The 18068-nt window shown below is 32.5% G+C and overlaps 1 protein-coding gene across 1 annotated transcript; it reads left to right on the forward strand.

Moving 5' to 3' along the window:
- Window positions 1-4301: 4301 nt before the first annotated feature.
- Window positions 4302-16046, forward strand: LOC115425137 (alpha-(1,3)-fucosyltransferase 7-like). The gene is made up of 2 exons (XM_030142504.1): window positions 4302-4333; window positions 14954-16046. Exon 2 carries the CDS (start codon window positions 15007-15009, stop codon window positions 16033-16035), a length of 1029 nt encoding a protein of 342 aa, XP_029998364.1. The 5' UTR covers window positions 4302-4333; window positions 14954-15006; the 3' UTR covers window positions 16036-16046.
- The last annotated feature ends 2022 nt before the right edge of the window (window positions 16047-18068 follow it).

Consider the following 18068-nt stretch of genomic DNA (forward strand, 5'->3'; position numbering starts at 1 on the left):
ATAAAAGTGTGGGAGGTTTGAAAACTGTGGCTGTTTTTGCTTGAAGCTGTCAAATTAAACATGATCTGGCAAAGTCGTCAGTTACGATGTGGTGGATGCCTGTCGGAGCTGTAACCTGTGCCCCTTTTCTCTGCAGAGCTGTGCTGAACAGGAACAGGAAGACCAGCCTGTGGTTCAGAAACTGAAAATCTACTGTTGTTTTTCAGGGTGGCAGTGGCTGGTTGCATCATAAAAGGCGGTTTGAACAGGTAGATAAATGAGTGTGGAGCTGGGTGGCACAGTGGCACCCACACCACAGACCTGAGAACAAACACACCCTGGTACTGTCAACCCCCCCATGACAGAAACAGCTCTGCACAACTGACTGAGCATGATTTTTTTCCCCCTCAACTTTATTGAAAATATTCAGGTGTACAAAACATATACATTTTGAACAAACAAACACCAAGATGTCAAAAAGCAAAAGCATTTGAGCAAATACATTTAAGAAAAAAAGGCATAGATTTAAAGACACAAGGCAGAATAGACAAATAATAGTATAAAAAAAAACAATATATCTAACAAAATTAAAGAAATAAATGCTTCAGAGAGTTCAGTCTATTTTAAAGAATTCTTTATAAATTGTTAAGGTACTAGTGCTTTTTTTTGTTAAAGATAAATTCCAAAGATTTAATATATTTTTCAAATTCCATCAGGAAGATTTTAAAATTTGGGTGTTTTTTTGGTATATAGTCGGCTTCCTGATAAAACCTGCTAAGTTTTTTTTTTTTTTTTTTTTTTTGTAGTATGTGTTTTATTGGCCATCTGTTCTCTCAGTATTTATTTAATACAAGAAACACAAACTTTTTTTTTTTTTTTTTTTCCAACTTTATTAATCAAAATCTGGTTATACATTCAATAACTTTCAAAGAAAAATACTTATTTTTTTTTCCAGACTGAGCAACCATATCCAACTTAAATGAACAACATTAGAAAAGAACATCATAAAATAAAACAAAATAAAATAAAATAAATTAAAATGAAATAAATGAAATAATTATCAAAATAAAGTCAGAGGTCTAATCAGGAATCAACACATTCAAATCTTCATAAACAATCAAAGCTCATTTGGTTTTCACATGTCTCAGTGTCTTTTTAAAGTCTGTAATTTCATTTTTGTAAATTAAGAACAATGGATTTTTTTTTTTTTTTTTTTTTCCGGAAATCTACATTTGTGTATAAATTGTTCAGCCATAATAATCAAAGTGTTCTGTTTTCCATTATAATTCCAAAGTGGGTGGTTGAGTGTCCTTCTCAGATGTCCATTCTTGAAATGTTGTCCAAAAAGTCCTGGTATATGGGCAGTCAAAAAATACATGTTCTAAAGATTCGATTTCAAATTGACAAAAAAACACAATTATTTTTCTCAATATTGAATCTTTGTCTCATAAAGTCATTGCAAGGATATAAAACCTGCTAAGTGACATTTTTGGTTGAGAATAAAAACCTGCTATCCTCCCCTATTATAGCTTCTAATTTCAGTCTCCTGTGAAAGTTGTTTACATTCCACCATAAGTACCAGCATTAAAGGAACAGATATTTTTTTGGTCATATTTCACAGTTTCCTGTTATATCAGGGGTGTCAAACATGCGGCCTGGGGGCCAGATGCGGCCCACCAATGGATCCAGTTCGGCCCCTGGGATGTTTTTGCCAAGTGCAAAAATTCCACAGTCTTGAATTGAATTAAGCAAAAAAAGTTTTAGCTTGAATTAAGGAAAAAATCTTCACTTAAGCCAAAAAAAGTCTTCAAGTAAGTAAAAAAAAATCTTCAATTAAGCCAAAAAAAAATTCTCAAATTTAGCAAAAAATCTTGAATTAAGCCAAAAAAAATCTTCAATTAAGCAAAAAAAAAAAAAAAAATTCTTGAATTAAGGCAAAAAAAATCTTCAATTAAGTAACAAATTTTTTTTCTTGAATTAAGCCAAAAAAATCTTCAATTAAGTAAAAACAAAAAAAAATCTTGAATTAAGCCAAAAAAAAAAACGAAAACAAAACTTCAATTAAGTAAAAAAAAATCTTGAATTAAGCCAAAAAAAATCTTCAATTAAGTAAAAAATTTTTTTTCTTGAATTAAGCCAAAAAAATCTTCAATTAAGTAACAATTTTTTTTTCTTGAATTAAGCCAAAAAAATCTTCAATTAAGTAAAAAAAAAGATAAAAATCTTGAATTAAGCCAAAAAAAAAAAAAAACTTCAATTAAGTAAAAAAAAAAAATCTTGAATTAAGCCAAAAAAAAAAAACGAAAACAAAACTTCAATTAAGTAAAAAAAAATCTTGAATTAAGCCAAAAAAAATCTTCAATTAAGTAAAAAAATTTTTTTCTTGAATTAAGCCAAAAAAATCTTCAATTAAGTAACAATTTTTTTTTCTTGAATTAAGCCAAAAAAATCTTCAATTAAGTAAAAAAAAAAATAAAAATCTTGAATTAAGCCAAAAAAAAAAAACTTCAATTAAGTAAAAAAAAAAAATCTTGAATTAAGCCAAAAAAAATCTTCAATTAAGTAAAAAAATTTTTTTCTTGAATTAAGCCAAAAAAAATCTTCAATTAAGTAAAAAAAAAATAAATCTTGAATTAAGCCAAAAAAAAAAAAAAAACTTCAATTAATTAAAAAAAAAATTTCAATTAAGTAAAAAAAATCTTGAATTAAGCCAAAAAAAATCTTCAATTAAGTAAAAAAAAATTTTTCTTGAATTAAGCCAAAAAAATCTTCAATTAAGTAACAATTTTTTTTTCTTGAATTAAGCCAAAAAAATCTTCAATTAAGTAAAAAAAAAATAAAAATCTTGAATTAAGCCAAAAAAAAAAAAACTTCAATTAAGTAAAAAAAAAAATCTTGAATTAAGCCAAAAAAAATCTTCAATTAAGTAAAAAATTTTTTTTCTTGAATTAAGCCAAAAAAATCTTCAATTAAGTAAAAAAAAAAAAAAAATCTTGAATTAAGCCAAAAAATAAAAAATAAAAAATCTTCAATTAAGTAAAAAAAAAATCTTGAATTAAGCCAAAAAAAAAAAATCTCAAATTTAGCAAAAACTCTTGAATTAAGTCAAAAAAAAAATTTCAATTAAGCAAAATAAATAAATAAATAAATAAATGTTGAATTAAGGCAAAAAAAAAAAAAAAAATCTTCAATTAAGTTTAAAAAAAAAACAAAACTTCAATTAAGCCAAAAAAAAAAAAAATATATATATATCTTCAATTAAGTAAAAAAAAATCTTGAATTAATAAAAAAAAAAAAATCTTCAATTAAATTTAAAAAAATCTTCAATTAATTAATTAAAAAAAAAAAAATTCAATTAAGTAAAAAAAAATCTTGAATTAAGCCAAAAAAAAAAAAAAAATCTAGAATTAACAAGTTAAATTTTTTGTCTTTGTTTTAGTGCAAAAAAATAACATTAAATTATGAAAATATTTACATTTACAAACTATCCTGTAACACTAAAATGTGAATAACCTGAACAAATATGAACAACCTGAAATATTTAAAGAAAATTCAGCCCAATTTGAACTCTTTTCTTCCTGTTCCTCAGTGTTTAGTGTCTTTGTAGATCTGATCCATAATGCACATGTAGAAACAATAACTTGAGGAATAATATTGTTAAAATTGCACTACATTTTCTTACATTTTTTAATCTAAATTTCAGTTTTTTCAAGTTTTTTTTTTTTTTTTCAGATAGTTTATAAAAGTAAGTATTTTCATAATTTAATGTTTTGGGGTTTTTTAACACTAAAACAAAGACAAAAATTTGGAGTTGTCATTATTTATAGGTTATTATGTGAATATTTTTCTAGTCCGGCCCACTTCAGATCAAATTTCGCTGAATATGGCCCCTGAACTAAAATGAGTTTGACAGCCCTGGGTTATATAAACAGTTTTTTGTTTCTTTTGTAAAATTTGCCCAAAGTCACATAGCAGGTTTTATCAGGAAGGCGACGATATTTATTTTTGTGTATATGAAATTTACTAAAATAAAATGATCAAACTGACTGACTGAGCATGAATGGCGTACAGATGGAACAGATATGACGCAGTAAAAACATGCCTCGGCTCAGGCTGGTTTCCCGTAAGATGACCATGAGTGTGTGTGACGGCCCCTCCCACTGACACATGGGCAGGGTGAGAATGTAAAAAGGTAAAGCAAAAGCTGAGTCAAAAAAAATTCAAGGGCTGGGGTGGGAGGGGGGGGGGGGGGGGGGGGGGGGGGGGGGGGGCAGGATTTCCTATCTATATATTCTAGGATGTTTTGCCAACGACGAGCGTACGGGCAGAGACGACGCCTGACACTGTTTCCCAGGTAAGAACCAACATCACTGCGTTTGTTTTTTTCATTTAATCTGATTAAATCTCACAAAAGGTTTTCACAGTAATTATTATGTACGTGACAGGAGTCTGCACCAATAAGAAATGGTTGGCACCTCAGGAGTGTGTTTGCATCTGCCAGTGTCACTTGCACATTTCTTACTTTATTTATTATAATTATTAATGCTATTTATGTCCTTTTTTGTCACTTTAACAAACTTTTATATTTCTGTCCTCTCTTCATCTTCTATTGTATTTGATGGCTCTTTTCTTGTGCTGCTGTGCATTTGAATTTCCTTTTTGGGGCATCAATAAAGTAGGTGTTATCATGTCTATCTTAATGTAAATAGTACATGTCTACCACAGATACTGAGGTGGAAAGTGAAGACTGAAACTGATGAATTCTGCCACAAATTTTGCATTTCTCATGGTTTTCTTTATTGAGATTTATTTGGATGAGACATTTTTTTTAGCTTCTAAATTCTCATGTACGTGCAAATAGACTAATAGTTTAGTAAAAATGACAGCTGGGAGGGTTTCTCTTTTTACTTTATGCAGTTTTAATTTTCTTTTTTTTCTGTGTTTGGTTTGTGGTGCAACCAGCTTTACCAGATTCAGAAAACACTCCTTCCTCCGTCAGTTTCATTTCACTAGATGAGTTGCCACACTCTGACGCTATTGAAAAACGTTAATCAGAAAGTAAAAACATATACATGACGATCTCAGGTAATGTACTGACTGGATTAATTGTTGCCAATGACACAGTTGAGTGATTTTTGTCGAATTTCCTGCAGAAAGTCCTGATCCAATTAAAATTTGCATTCTTATATTTAGTGTTAGTGATCTTCTTTTGAGAGTAAAACACTGTCACAGAGCAGATTTACACATTTTGACCATTTTGTTTATGCTAAATTGTTGCTGTTTACAGTTATATTGTATGTTTATTTTCTATTTTTTCTATTTTCTACTATGTTCCTTGAAGATTTCCTCATCAATGTTGCACACTCAGTATCCTCTGACAAAGACAAAGTCAGTTTTATTTGTCCTCTAAGGCCCCCGGTGCAACAAGGAACAAAGTAGAAAATAGAAAAATAGAAAAAATAGAAAAGAGAAGACACCTACAAACATACAATATAACTGTAAACAGCAACAATTTAGCATAAAAAATAGCCAAAATGTGTGAATCTGCTCTGTGACAGTGTTTTATTCTCTAAAGAAGATCAGTAACACTAAATATAAGAATGCAAATCATGACTGGATCAGGACTTTCTGCAGAAAGTAAAAACATACACAAGACTGTCTCAGGTAATGTACTGACTGGATTAGTTGTTGTCAATGACACAGCTGAGAGATTTTTGTCAAACTTCCTGCAGAAAGTCCTGATCCAATTAAGATTTGCATTCTTGTATTTAGTGTTAGTGATCTTCTTTAGAGAATAAAACACTGTCACAGAGCAGATTTACACATTTTGGCTATTTTTTATGCTAAATTGTTGCTGTTTACAGTTATATTGTATGTTTATGGTCATGTTTGTATGTTTAGAGGTGCCACAGTGGATAAATAAAGCTAACTTTGACTTTGCCAGAGGATACTGAGTGTGCAACATTGATGAGGAAATCTTCAAGGAACATAGTAGAAAATAGAAAAAATAGAAAATAAACATACAATATAACTGTAAACAGCAACAATTTAGCATAAACAAAATGGCCAAAATATGTAAATTTGCTACTTTGACAGTGTTTTATTCTCTAAAGAAGATCAGTAACACTAAATATAAGAATGCAAATCTTGGATTGGATTGGATTGGATCAGGACTTTCTGCAGGAAGTTTGACAAAAATCACTCAACTGTGACATTAATGAGACAATTTACACGGAACATAGTAGAAAATAGAAAAAACAGAAAATAGAATATACCTATAAACATACAACATGACCATAAATATACAATATAACTGTAAACAGCAACAATTTAGCATAAAAAAGTGGCCAAAATTTGTGAATCTGCTCTGTGACAGTGTTTTATTCACTAAAGAAGATCAGTAACACTAAATATAAGAATGCAAATCATGAGTGGATCAGGACTTTCTGCAGAAAGTAAAAACATATACACGACGATCTCAGGTAATGTACTGACTGGATTAATTGTTGCCAATGACACAGTTGAGTGATTTTTGTCGAATTTCCTGCAGAAAGTCCTGATCCAATTAAGATTTGCATTCTTATATTTAGTGTTAGTGATCTTCTTTTGAGAGTAAAACACTGTCACAGAGCAGATTTACACATTTTGACCATTTTGTTTATGCTAAATTGTTGCTGTTTACAGTTATATTGTATGTTTATTTTCTATTTTTTCTATTTTCTACTATGTTCCTTGAAGATTTCCTCATCAATGTTGCACACTCAGTATCCTCTGACAAAGACAAAGTCAGTTTTATTTGTCCTCTAAGGCCCCCGGTGCAACAAGGAACAAAGTAGAAAACAGAAAAATAGAAAAAATAGAAAAGAGAAGACACCTATAAACATACAATATAACTGTAAACAGCAACAATTTAGCATAAAAAATAGCCAAAATGTGTAAATCTGCTCTGTGACAGTGTTTTATTCTCTAAAGAAGATCAGTAACACTAAATATAAGAATGCAAATCATGACTGGATCAGGACTTTCTGCAGAAAGTAAAAACATACACAAGACTGTCTCAGGTAATGTACTGACTGGATTAGTTGTTGTCAATGACACAGCTGAGAGATTTTTGTCAAACTTCCTGCAGAAAGTCCTGATCCAATTAAGATTTGCATTCTTATATTTAGTGTTAGTGATCTTCTTTAGAGAATAAAACACTGTCACAGAGCAGATTTACACATTTTGGCTATTTTTTATGCTAAATTGTTGCTGTTTACAGTTATATTGTATGTTTATGGTCATGTTTGTATGTTTAGAGGTGCCACAGTGGATAAATAAAGCTAACTTTGACTTTGCCAGAGGATACTGAGTGTGCAACATTGATGAGGCAATCTACAAGGAACATAGTAGGAAATAGAAAAAACAGAAAATAGAATACACCTATAAACATACAACATGACCACAAACATATAATATAACTGTAAACAGCAACAATTTAGCATAAACAAAATGGCCAAAATATGTAAATTTGCTACTTTGACAGTGTTTTATTCTCTAAAGTAGATCAGTAACACTAAATATAAGAATGCAAATCTTGGATTGGATTGGATTGGATCAGGACTTTCTGCAGGAAGTTTGACAAAAATCACTCAACTGTGACATTAATGAGACAATTTACACGGAACATAGTAGAAAATAGAAAAAACAGAAAATAGAATATACCTATAAACATACAACATGACCATAAATATACAATATAACTGTAAACAGCAACAATTTAGCATAAAAAAGTGGCCAAAATGTGTAAATCTGCTCTGTGACAGTGTTTTATTCTCTAAAGAAGATCAGTAACACTAAATATAAGAATGCAAATCATGAGTGGATCAGGACTTTCTGCAGAAAGTAAAAACATATACATGACGATCTCAGGTAATGTACTGACTGGATTAATTGTTGCCAATGACACAGTTGAGTGATTTTTGTCGAACTTCCTGCAGAAAGACCTGATCCAATTAAGATTTGCATTCTTATATTTAGTGTTAGTGATCTTCTTTTGAGAGTAAAACACTGTCACAGAGCAGATTTACACATTTTGACCATTTTGTTTATGCTAAATTGTTGCTGTTTACAGTTATATTGTATGTTTATTTTCTATTTTTTCTATTTTCTACTATGTTCCTTGAAGATTTCCTCATCAATGTTGCACACTCAGTATCCTCTGACAAAGACAAAGTCAGTTTTATTTGTCCTCTAAGGCCCCCGGTGCAACAAGGAACAAAGTAGAAAATAGAAAAATAGAAAAAATAGAAAAGAGAAGACACCTACAAACATACAATATAACTGTAAACAGCAACAATTTAGCATAAAAAATAGCCAAAATGTGTAAATCTGCTCTGTGACAGTGTTTTATTCTCTAAAGAAGATCAGTAAGACTAAATATAAGAATGCAAATCATGATTGGATCAGGACTTTCTGCAGAAAGTAAAAACATACACAAGACTGTCTCAGGTAATGTACTGACTGGATTAGTTGTTGTCAATGACACAGCTGAGAGATTTTTGTCAAACTTCCTGCAGAAAGTCCTGATCCAATTAAGATTTGCATTCTTGTATTTAGTGTTAGTGATCTTCTTTAGAGAATAAAACACTGTCACAGAGCAGATTTACACATTTTGGCTATTTTTTATGCTAAATTGTTGCTGTTTACAGTTATATTGTATGTTTATGGTCATGTTTGTATGTTTAGAGGTGCCACAGTGGATAAATAAAGCTAACTTTGACTTTGCCAGAGGATACTGAGTGTGCAACATTGATGAGGCAATCTACAAGGAACATAGTAGGAAATAGAAAAAACAGAAAATAGAATACACCTATAAACATACAACATGACCACAAACATATAATATAACTGTAAACAGCAACAATTTAGCATAAACAAAATGGCCAAAATATGTAAATTTGCTACTTTGACAGTGTTTTATTCTCTAAAGAAGATCAGTAACACTAAATATAAGAATGCAAATCTTGGATTGGATTGGATTGGATCAGGACTTTCTGCAGGAAGTTTGACAAAAATCACTCAACTGTGACATTAATGAGACAATTTACACGGAACATAGTAGAAAATAGAAAAAACAGAAAATAGAATATACCTATAAACATACAACATGACCATAAATATACAATATAACTGTAAACAGCAACAATTTAGCATAAAAAAGTGGCCAAAATTTGTGAATCTGCTCTGTGACAGTGTTTTATTCACTAAAGAAGATCAGTAACACTAAATATAAGAATGCAAATCATGAGTGGATCAGGACTTTCTGCAGAAAGTAAAAACATATACACGACGATCTCAGGTAATGTACTGACTGGATTAATTGTTGCCAATGACACAGTTGAGTGATTTTTGTCGAACTTCCTGCAGAAAGACCTGATCCAATTAAGATTTGCATTCTTATATTTAGTGTTAGTGATCTTCTTTTGAGAGTAAAACACTGTCACAGAGCAGATTTACATGTTTTGGCCATTTTTTATGCTAAATTGTAGCTGTTTACAGTTATATTGTATGTTTATGGTCATGTTGTATGTTTAGAGGTGTATTCTATTTTCTATTTTTTTCTATTTTTCTATTTTCTATTATGTTCCTTGTAGATTGCCTCATCAGTGTTGCACACTCAGTATCCTCTGGCAAAGTCAAAGTCAGTTTTATTTGTCCTCTGAGGCCCCCGGTGCAACAAGGAACAAAGTAGAAAATAGAAAAAATCTTCACTTAAGCCAAAAACAATCTCAAAGTTAGCAAAAAATCTTGAATTAAGCCCCCCAAAAAATCTTCAATTAAGTAAAAAAAAATCTTCAATTAAGCAAAAAAAAAAAAAAAAACCCTCAAAATTAGCAAAAAATCTTCAATTAAGCAAAAAAAAAACAAATCTTCAGTTAAGTAAAAAAAAAAAAATAAAATCTTGAATTAACACAAAAAACAAATCTTCAATTAAGTAAAAATAAATAAATAAATCTTGAATTAAGCCAAAAACAAAATCTTCAATTAAGTAAAAAAAAAAAAAATTGAATTAAGCCAAAAAAAAAAAAAAAATCTTGAATTAAGCAAAAAAAAAAATCTTTAAGTAAGTAAAAAAAAAATCTTGAATTAAGAAAAAAAAACATTGCAAAAAAAATTACAAAAAAAAAATGCATTCTTATATTTAGTGTTACTGATCTTCTTTAGAGAATAAAACACTGTCACAGAGCAGATTCACACATTTTGGCCATTTTTTATTCTAAATTGTTGCTGTTTACAGTTATATTGTATGTTTATAGGTGTATTCTATTTTCTATTTTTTCTATTTTCTACTTTGTTCCTTGTTGCACCGGGGGCCTCAGAGGACAAATAAAGCTGACTTTGACTTTGCCAGAGGATACTGAGTGTGCAACACTGATGAGGAAATCTACAAAACAAAGAATCCAGAAGCAGAACTTCAGCTGTAGTGGTTGAAGTTAACGGATGAGCAGCTTAGATAGAATCAAACATCATTAGGTTTCTGAAAATGATTGTGTCACTTCCTAACAATTGTTTCTCAAAAACTGATGGCAAAAATGATCGAAAAACACTTACATCAAATGTCACAGTTTTTGTACAGGATCTGCTGCAGTGGTGGAAGTGTGAAACGTACAGGAAAACCACTTTTTGACAGAAATGTTACAAAACAACAACCAGATCTGGCAACTCCTGCAAGTCTACATCAAAAAAGTTATAAATAGATAAAATATTTACCTTCAGTTCTAAATTAACCCTATGAAAACCTTAGTCAAATTTTTTTTCCTGAGTGTTTTTATTCCTCTTTAGGCATGAAAAAACAACAACAATGTAATTGAAATTTTTTTAATGAACCTGTTTTTTTATGGAGTTACAAAAATGTCCACTCAGCTGGACACCATGTGTTTAATATTTGAAGCAAAGACACATGCATTCAAAACACAATATCAGAAAGTGATAAACTGTGTGAAAACTATGACATAAAAACATTTTTTTAATGCTGCTAATCCGATGTTTTCTCATATTTTAACATACTCTAATACTAGTTATTACTCACTTCATGGAGATAATAAGCAAAAAAAACCAAAAACCTTTTTGTTTAAGAAAACTTTAAATTACAGTCTAATAACTACCAAGGTTATAATAGTTTTGGATTTTTCATTATAGTTTAGTTTTATTTAGTTTTGACTGTTTTTTCTCTAATTCAGTTAGTTTTAATTCGTTTTTAGAGCAGGTTTACTAGTTTTTGTTAGTTTTTGTTACTTTCTAAATGCTTAGTTTTAGTTTAATTTTAGGTTTGTTTTTTTTTTTTATATCTTTTTAGCTGTCGTATTCAAATAAATCCCACACAGGACTCTGGTTCTTTCTCCCAACTTCAGTCTCCATGTTTCCAGGTAAAGTGGGGACCAGAAGATGACTCTAAACCACTAGTGATGAGAAGTGACAGACCGTTAAATATCATATGGTACCACTAGCTAAAATTGCTAGAGGGGAATAAATTGATTTTGTATCAATCCTACATTGACAAAAAATGAAAACGAAGGGAATTTTACCCATAATTTTTATCTGTTTTAGTTAGTTTAGTACGCACACAATACAGTTTCAGTTAGCTATCATTTTTTTCTTTTAATTATAGTTTTTATTTATTTCAGTTAACGAAAATGTTTCTACAAATTTAGTTTTCGTCATTTTGTTAGTTTTCGTTAACGATAATAACCTTGGTCCACTGTAGTGACCACTATGCACGACAGGGTTAAAATCTGACATATTGCACTGTCCTTCCTATCGTCGTATAAAGAGAAATCCATTCCTTATGATATGAAAATAAGACTTAAAACTGCGTACGACTTCTGTCTTACAATTTTTCATCAAACCTGTAAAACCCCAGTCATAACCTAAGTATCACAAATCCGTAAGTCTTTCCATGATCATGCACCTGAATCTCTTCCTTCACGGTGAACAATTTTCACCGCTTCCCACAATGCATGTTGCGACAAATTTCCGAAAATGCCTGAGTGACCTACCGAAACAAATGGACTGTTTATGGTGGAGTACACTTCGAAATTGTTCACCGTGAGGGAAGAGATTCAGGTAATCACAGAAAGACTTACGGATTCGTGATATTTGACTGGGGTTTGACAGATTTGATGGAAAATTGGAGATGAAAGTCATACGCAGCTTTAAAATAAATGCTAATGTCATGAAATGCAGTAGAAAAAAAGACTTTCAAAAAATTCATGGGAAGGAAAGCTTCTCAGACCAAAAAAGAGTTTGTTTGAGGTGCTCTTTGGAAAAAGGGATTCAAAAAGTAGATATCGAACTGGAGGAAAAATCCAAGGCACTCTCTTTAAACATTAAAATGTCTTTATTAACATGGAACGGTCATATCTACAGGGTGGGGAAGCAGAATTTACAATGAACATTTAGTTGTTTTTTCTCAGCAGGCACTACGTCACTTGTTTTGAAACCAAACATATATTGATGTCATAATCATACCTAACACTATTATCCATACCTTTTCAGAAACTTTGGCCCATATGAGTAATCAGGAAAGCAAACGTCAAAGAGTGTGTGATTTGCTGAATGCACTCGTCACACCAAAGGAGATTTCAAAAATAGTTGGAATGTCCATAAAGACTGTTTATAATGGAAAGAAGAGAATGACTATGAGCAAAACTATTACCAGAAAGTCTGGAAGATACTATTAAAGAAGAATGGGAGAAGTTGTCACCCCAGTATTTGAGGAACACTTGCGCAAGTTTCAGGAAGCGTGTGAAGGCAGTTATTGAGAAAGAAGGAGGACACATAGAATAAAAACATTTTCTATTATGGACATTTTCTTGTGGCAAATAAATTCTCATGACTTTCAATAAACTAATTGGTCATACACTGTCTTTCAATCCCTGCCTCAAAATATTGTAAATTTTGCTTCCCCACCCTGTATATATATACAATGGATCTCATCAACAAAGATTAAAAAAAAAAAATTATGAACAAAAGTAATCATAAAATGAAGAAAATGTGCATTAAATTGAGAAGAGTTTGGGCAAATTTGTCGTTTTTCCATTGGGTAAATTTTTATGTGCAAGTTATATTCGCGCAATTTGAGGGTCAATGGAAAAACCTGCCTCAAAATATTGTAAATTTTGCTTCCCCACCCTCTAGACCTAAAAAACACTTGATTGTGACTTCCTGATGAAGGCTTGAAGCCAAAACGCGTTGAAGTGTGTTTTAGGTCTAGATATGACTGTCCCATGTTAATAAAGGCATTTTAATGTTTAAAGAGAGTGCCTTGGATTTTTCTTCCAGTTCGATATCTAGGAAAAAAAAGACTTATTGAAGCTTATTGCAGTAAAATTTACATCCTGAGTAGCAACATAAAAAAAAAATTCAGAATACCTTTTCTGAATGAAGATCTTGGGATGTAAAATTAAATTAAAAATATCCTTGAACATGAAGAAATCACAACTTAACCCATAAAGACCCAGTGTTACTTTTGTGTCAGTTCCCAAATGAATTTCTCTCTATTTCACCTTTATTAAGTGATTTATCACCATTTATTATAGCATTATCAATCTGTATTTTGCACATTTTCAGTGAAAATCAGGTATTTTCCTCTATTTAATTCACTGATCGTGTAGATGTTCATGAAAGCTCAGATTAAAGTTCTGGGTCATTATGTCAGAAACAGAGAAAAATGACAAAAAAGTGACTTTTTCTTTCTACAGCTGGAACAAAGGGATAGCATATGCAAAGAAAATAGGATCCAGAATAGAGCCCTGAGGCACCCCAAAGCCTTCAAATTCGACTGTTATTATATCAGAACAGTAAAAACTGAAGAAAAATTGACTTTTTCTGTAAAATCTATCTTTAACTGAACATAAACCCAGTGTGTCCATCCACTGTCATTGATCCAACTCTATGGGTTTTATCGGTGAATCAATGTTGTAGAAGATGACGGTGTTTCTATGGTAACAATGGAGCCTCTGAACATCCAAATGGGTCATATCTGATGACCATGAAAAGATGATAAACTGTATTTTACATCAATTATTTCCATGTATTGATAGGATTAGTGGATCAGCAGGTATTAAACAGTTTAGATCAGTAGATGGTTTTGGACGCCACTGGATTTTTGGGACTTTATGGGTTAAAAAATAAATTCTGGAGACTTTTAAGACTGTTAAAGAAGGGTAAAAGAGTCTGGTTTTGACCATCTCGATATGTAAAGTGTCACAAGATAACTTTTGTTATGATTTGGCGCTATATAAATAAAATTTGATTGATTGATTGATTGATTGATTGATTGAAATTTGATTGATTGATTAAAATATGTTCAACGCAGTATATTTCACATACTATCCCCCTTACTGCAGTAAAAAAACACATTACACCAATTATTTACATGGATTAATAGCTTTAGTAAATTAAATCAGTTATTAGTTTGTTTGTTTTTTTTGTGTTTATGCTGTATAAAAATTAGCTTAAGGTTTAGATTTAGCCTGAAAAAGTGAATGTGATGCAAAATAAACTACTAACCTATTATAATATCACCTTCCTAAAATAACTGCCTGAGTTTTTTTTTTCCAGGTTTTTCAGGAAACACAAAAAGCTTAACCAGAAACTGAGTATAAAGAAGGTGATGATATTAGATTAACACAACTTGCTTGAATGTGTCAATAACTATAGAGATAATAAAAGATGCGAACATTGCTCTGACTACTGCCGGAAAACAACACATCCTACATTTGTGTTGTGTTATTTGTTGTCTGAGCTAAATTTTCCACGTGGGATCTTTAAACTGAATTGGTCTAAAGTAAAGAAGCAACACAAACTCTGGTCGTTGCGCAAACTGTGCACAAAACAAAACAAATTTCTTCTGCATATTTTTGCATCTCTGTTGATAACATGCTCTGACATTATCTCTCTTATCTCCAATCTGCCCTTACTTCCTTTCTAGAAGTTCCACACCAGCGATCTATACCCTTTTGACCTTGAATACACCCATCAGCGATGTCAACAAGTAGATTCTTCCTCCTCCTCGTCCTCCTCAGCTGCTCCTCATGCTTCTTGTTCTATTTCAGCTTCTTGGACCAGATCGTGCCAAGAAACGCTCCTCGTGTTCTTCAGAGGAACATCAGTATCCTGCTGTGGCACTGGCCCTTCGGCGTCTCCTACAGACTCCACGGGAACAAATGCCTGGAGTTGTACAACATCAGCCGCTGTTTCCTCACCAACAACGCCTCCGCCTTGTCCACCGCCGACGTGGTCGTCTTCCACCACCAGGAGCTGAGCAACGGCCTCTCCACGCTGCCTTTGCACCTGGGTCGGCCGGCGTGGCAGCGTTGGGTGTGGCTGTCCATGGAACCGCCCGTCAACAACTCCAACCTCACCCTGTTCAACGGCCTCTTCAACTGGACCATGAGTTACAGACGCGACGCAGATATTTACATCCCGTACGGAAAGACTGTTCCAGGGGGGAGCCGTCCCAAAGACCTCGCCCCCTCGAATCGTTCGTGTCTTGTCAGTTGGGTGGTCACCAAGTATGAGAATCAGCAGGTTCGCACTCAAGTTTACCAAAGTCTGAAGAACTACATTCCCATTGAGGTTTACGGCAAGTGGACCAAGAGACCCCTGTTGAACAAGAAGCTGTTACCCACTATTGCAAAGTGTCTCTTCTACCTGGCGTTCGAGAACTCGGTGGCGACAGACTACATCAGCGAGAAGCTCTGGAGGAACTCTTTCCAAGCGGGGGTCGTACCGGTGGTCCTCGGACCCAGCAGGGCCACCTACGAAGCCCTAGCCCCGCCCAATTCTTTTATCCACGTGGCGGACTTCAAGACCGTGGCAGATCTGGCTGCACATCTGAAACACTTGGCCGCAGACAGGAAGTCGTACGAGGCCTACCTTCAATGGCACCGAACCCACACCGTCCAAACCTACACCGACTGGAGGGAAAGACTGTGCCAGATCTGTGTCCAGTATCCCAGTTTACAAACCAGTAAAGTCTATCAGGACCTGGCAGGTTGGGTTAACAAATAAGACCTGTTACATCAGGGGTCTCAAACATGCGGCCTGGGGGCCAAATGCGGCCCGCCAAAGGTTCCAATCCAGCCTGTGGGGTGAATTTGCAAAGTGCAAAAATTCCACAGTCAAGGCTGTGGAACTCATTTTAGTTCAGGTTCCACATACAGACCAATATGATCTACAGCACAGGTGTTAAACATGCGGCCCGGGGGCCAAATCCAGCCCACCAATGGGTCCAGTCCGGCCCTTGGGATGAATTTGTGAACGGCAAAAATTAAACTAAGATATTAACACTCCGTCTTGTTCAGGTTCCGCATTCACCAGTTTAATCTCCAGTGGGCAGAACCAGTAAAATACTAACATAATAACATAGAAATAATGACAACTCTAAATTTTTCTCTTTGCAAATGTAAATATTTCCATGTATTTCCACTAACGAACAGTATAATTTTGAAAAAAAAAAAAAAAAAAAGTCAATATCCTGAAATGTTTTAAGAGAAGTAAGTAGAATTTGACCAATATTCTGCCGGTTACTCAGTGTTTTGTGTGTTTGCAGATCCACTGTGATCTGTAAGTTATAATGACCATGTACTGAGGCAGAATACTGTTAAAATTACATGTATTTTTTCAGTTTGTTCATGTTATTCACATCTTTTGAAAGGATAGTTTGTAAATATAAACCTTTTCATAATGTAAATTAACTTTTTTCACTCTAAAACATAGAGAAAAGTTTAGAGTTGACATTATTTATATATTATTATGTTATTATTTTACTGGTCCGGCCCACTGCAGATCAAATTTAGCTGAATCTAGCCCCTGAACTAAAATGAGTTTGACACCCCTGATCTACAGTAAAATAATTGCATAATAACCTACAAAAAATAATGACTCCATATTTTCTTCTCGGTTTGATGTGAAAAAGATAATATTACATTATGCCTATAAATAATACAAACTTCAAATTTTTGTCTTTGTTTCAGTGCAAAAAAAATAACATTAAATCATGGAAATATTTACATTTACAAACTATCCTGTTACAATAAAATGTGAATAACCTGAACAAATATGAACAACCTGAAATGTCTAAAGAAAATTAAGCACAATTTTAACAATATTCTGCCTGTTACTAAGTGTTTAGTGTCTTCGTAGATCCGATCCATAACGCTCATGTAAAAATGATAAGTTGAGGCAGAATAATGTTACAATTGCACTTATTTTTCCTAAGAATTTTCAGTTTTGTCAGGTTATTCACATTTTTTGAGTAGTTTCTAAAAGTAAGTATTTTCATAAATTAATTGTTGTTTTTTTTCACTAAAATAAAGACAGAAATTTGGAGTTGTCATTATTTACAGCACAGGTGTCAAACATGCGGCCCGGGGGCCAAATCTGGCCCGCCAAAGGTTCCATTCCGGCCCGCAGGATGAAAGTGCAAAAATGAACCTGAACAGTCCAGGTTGTCCAAATCCTTTTGGTTCAGGTTCCACATACAGACCAATGTGATCTACAGTAAAAATAACAACACAATAACCCAGAAATAATGACAACGACAAATTTTCTTTGGGAAAAATTATGTAGAAAAAATTTAACTGAAAACCCCCCCCAAAACATTACACTGTGAAAATATTTAAATTTACAAAACTATTCTTTCACAATAAAATGCAAATAAATACATAAATAAAAACAAAGATGACCAACCCGAAATGTGCAATTTGAACAATATTATGTCTGTTACTAAATGTTTTGTGCATTTATGGATCCACTGTGACCTGGAGTTCTGTTAATAATAAGAGATGGAATATTGCAGAAATTGTTCAGATTTTAGTTCCAAACTCCAAAATTTTAACAATGTTCTGCCTGTTACCAAATGTTTACGTAACATTGTTTGTAATGTACATGTATAAATAATAAGTTGAGGCATAATATTGTTAAAATTGCACTAATTTTTCAAATGAAATGTCTGTTTTTTCAGGTTATTCACATCTTTTTTGTAAAATGTAAATGTTTCCATAATTTAATGGGGTTTTTTGTATTAAAACAAAAAGAAAAAC

This window comes from Sphaeramia orbicularis, chromosome 9 (genome assembly GCF_902148855.1).
Source record: "Sphaeramia orbicularis chromosome 9, fSphaOr1.1, whole genome shotgun sequence".
NCBI lineage: Eukaryota > Metazoa > Chordata > Actinopteri > Kurtiformes > Apogonidae > Sphaeramia > Sphaeramia orbicularis.

Excerpts from the sequence above, each read along its gene's own strand:
- LOC115425137 (XM_030142504.1), top strand. The coding sequence starts at position 15,007 with ATGTCAACAAGTAGATTCTTCCTCCTCCTCGTCCTCCTCAGCTGCTCC.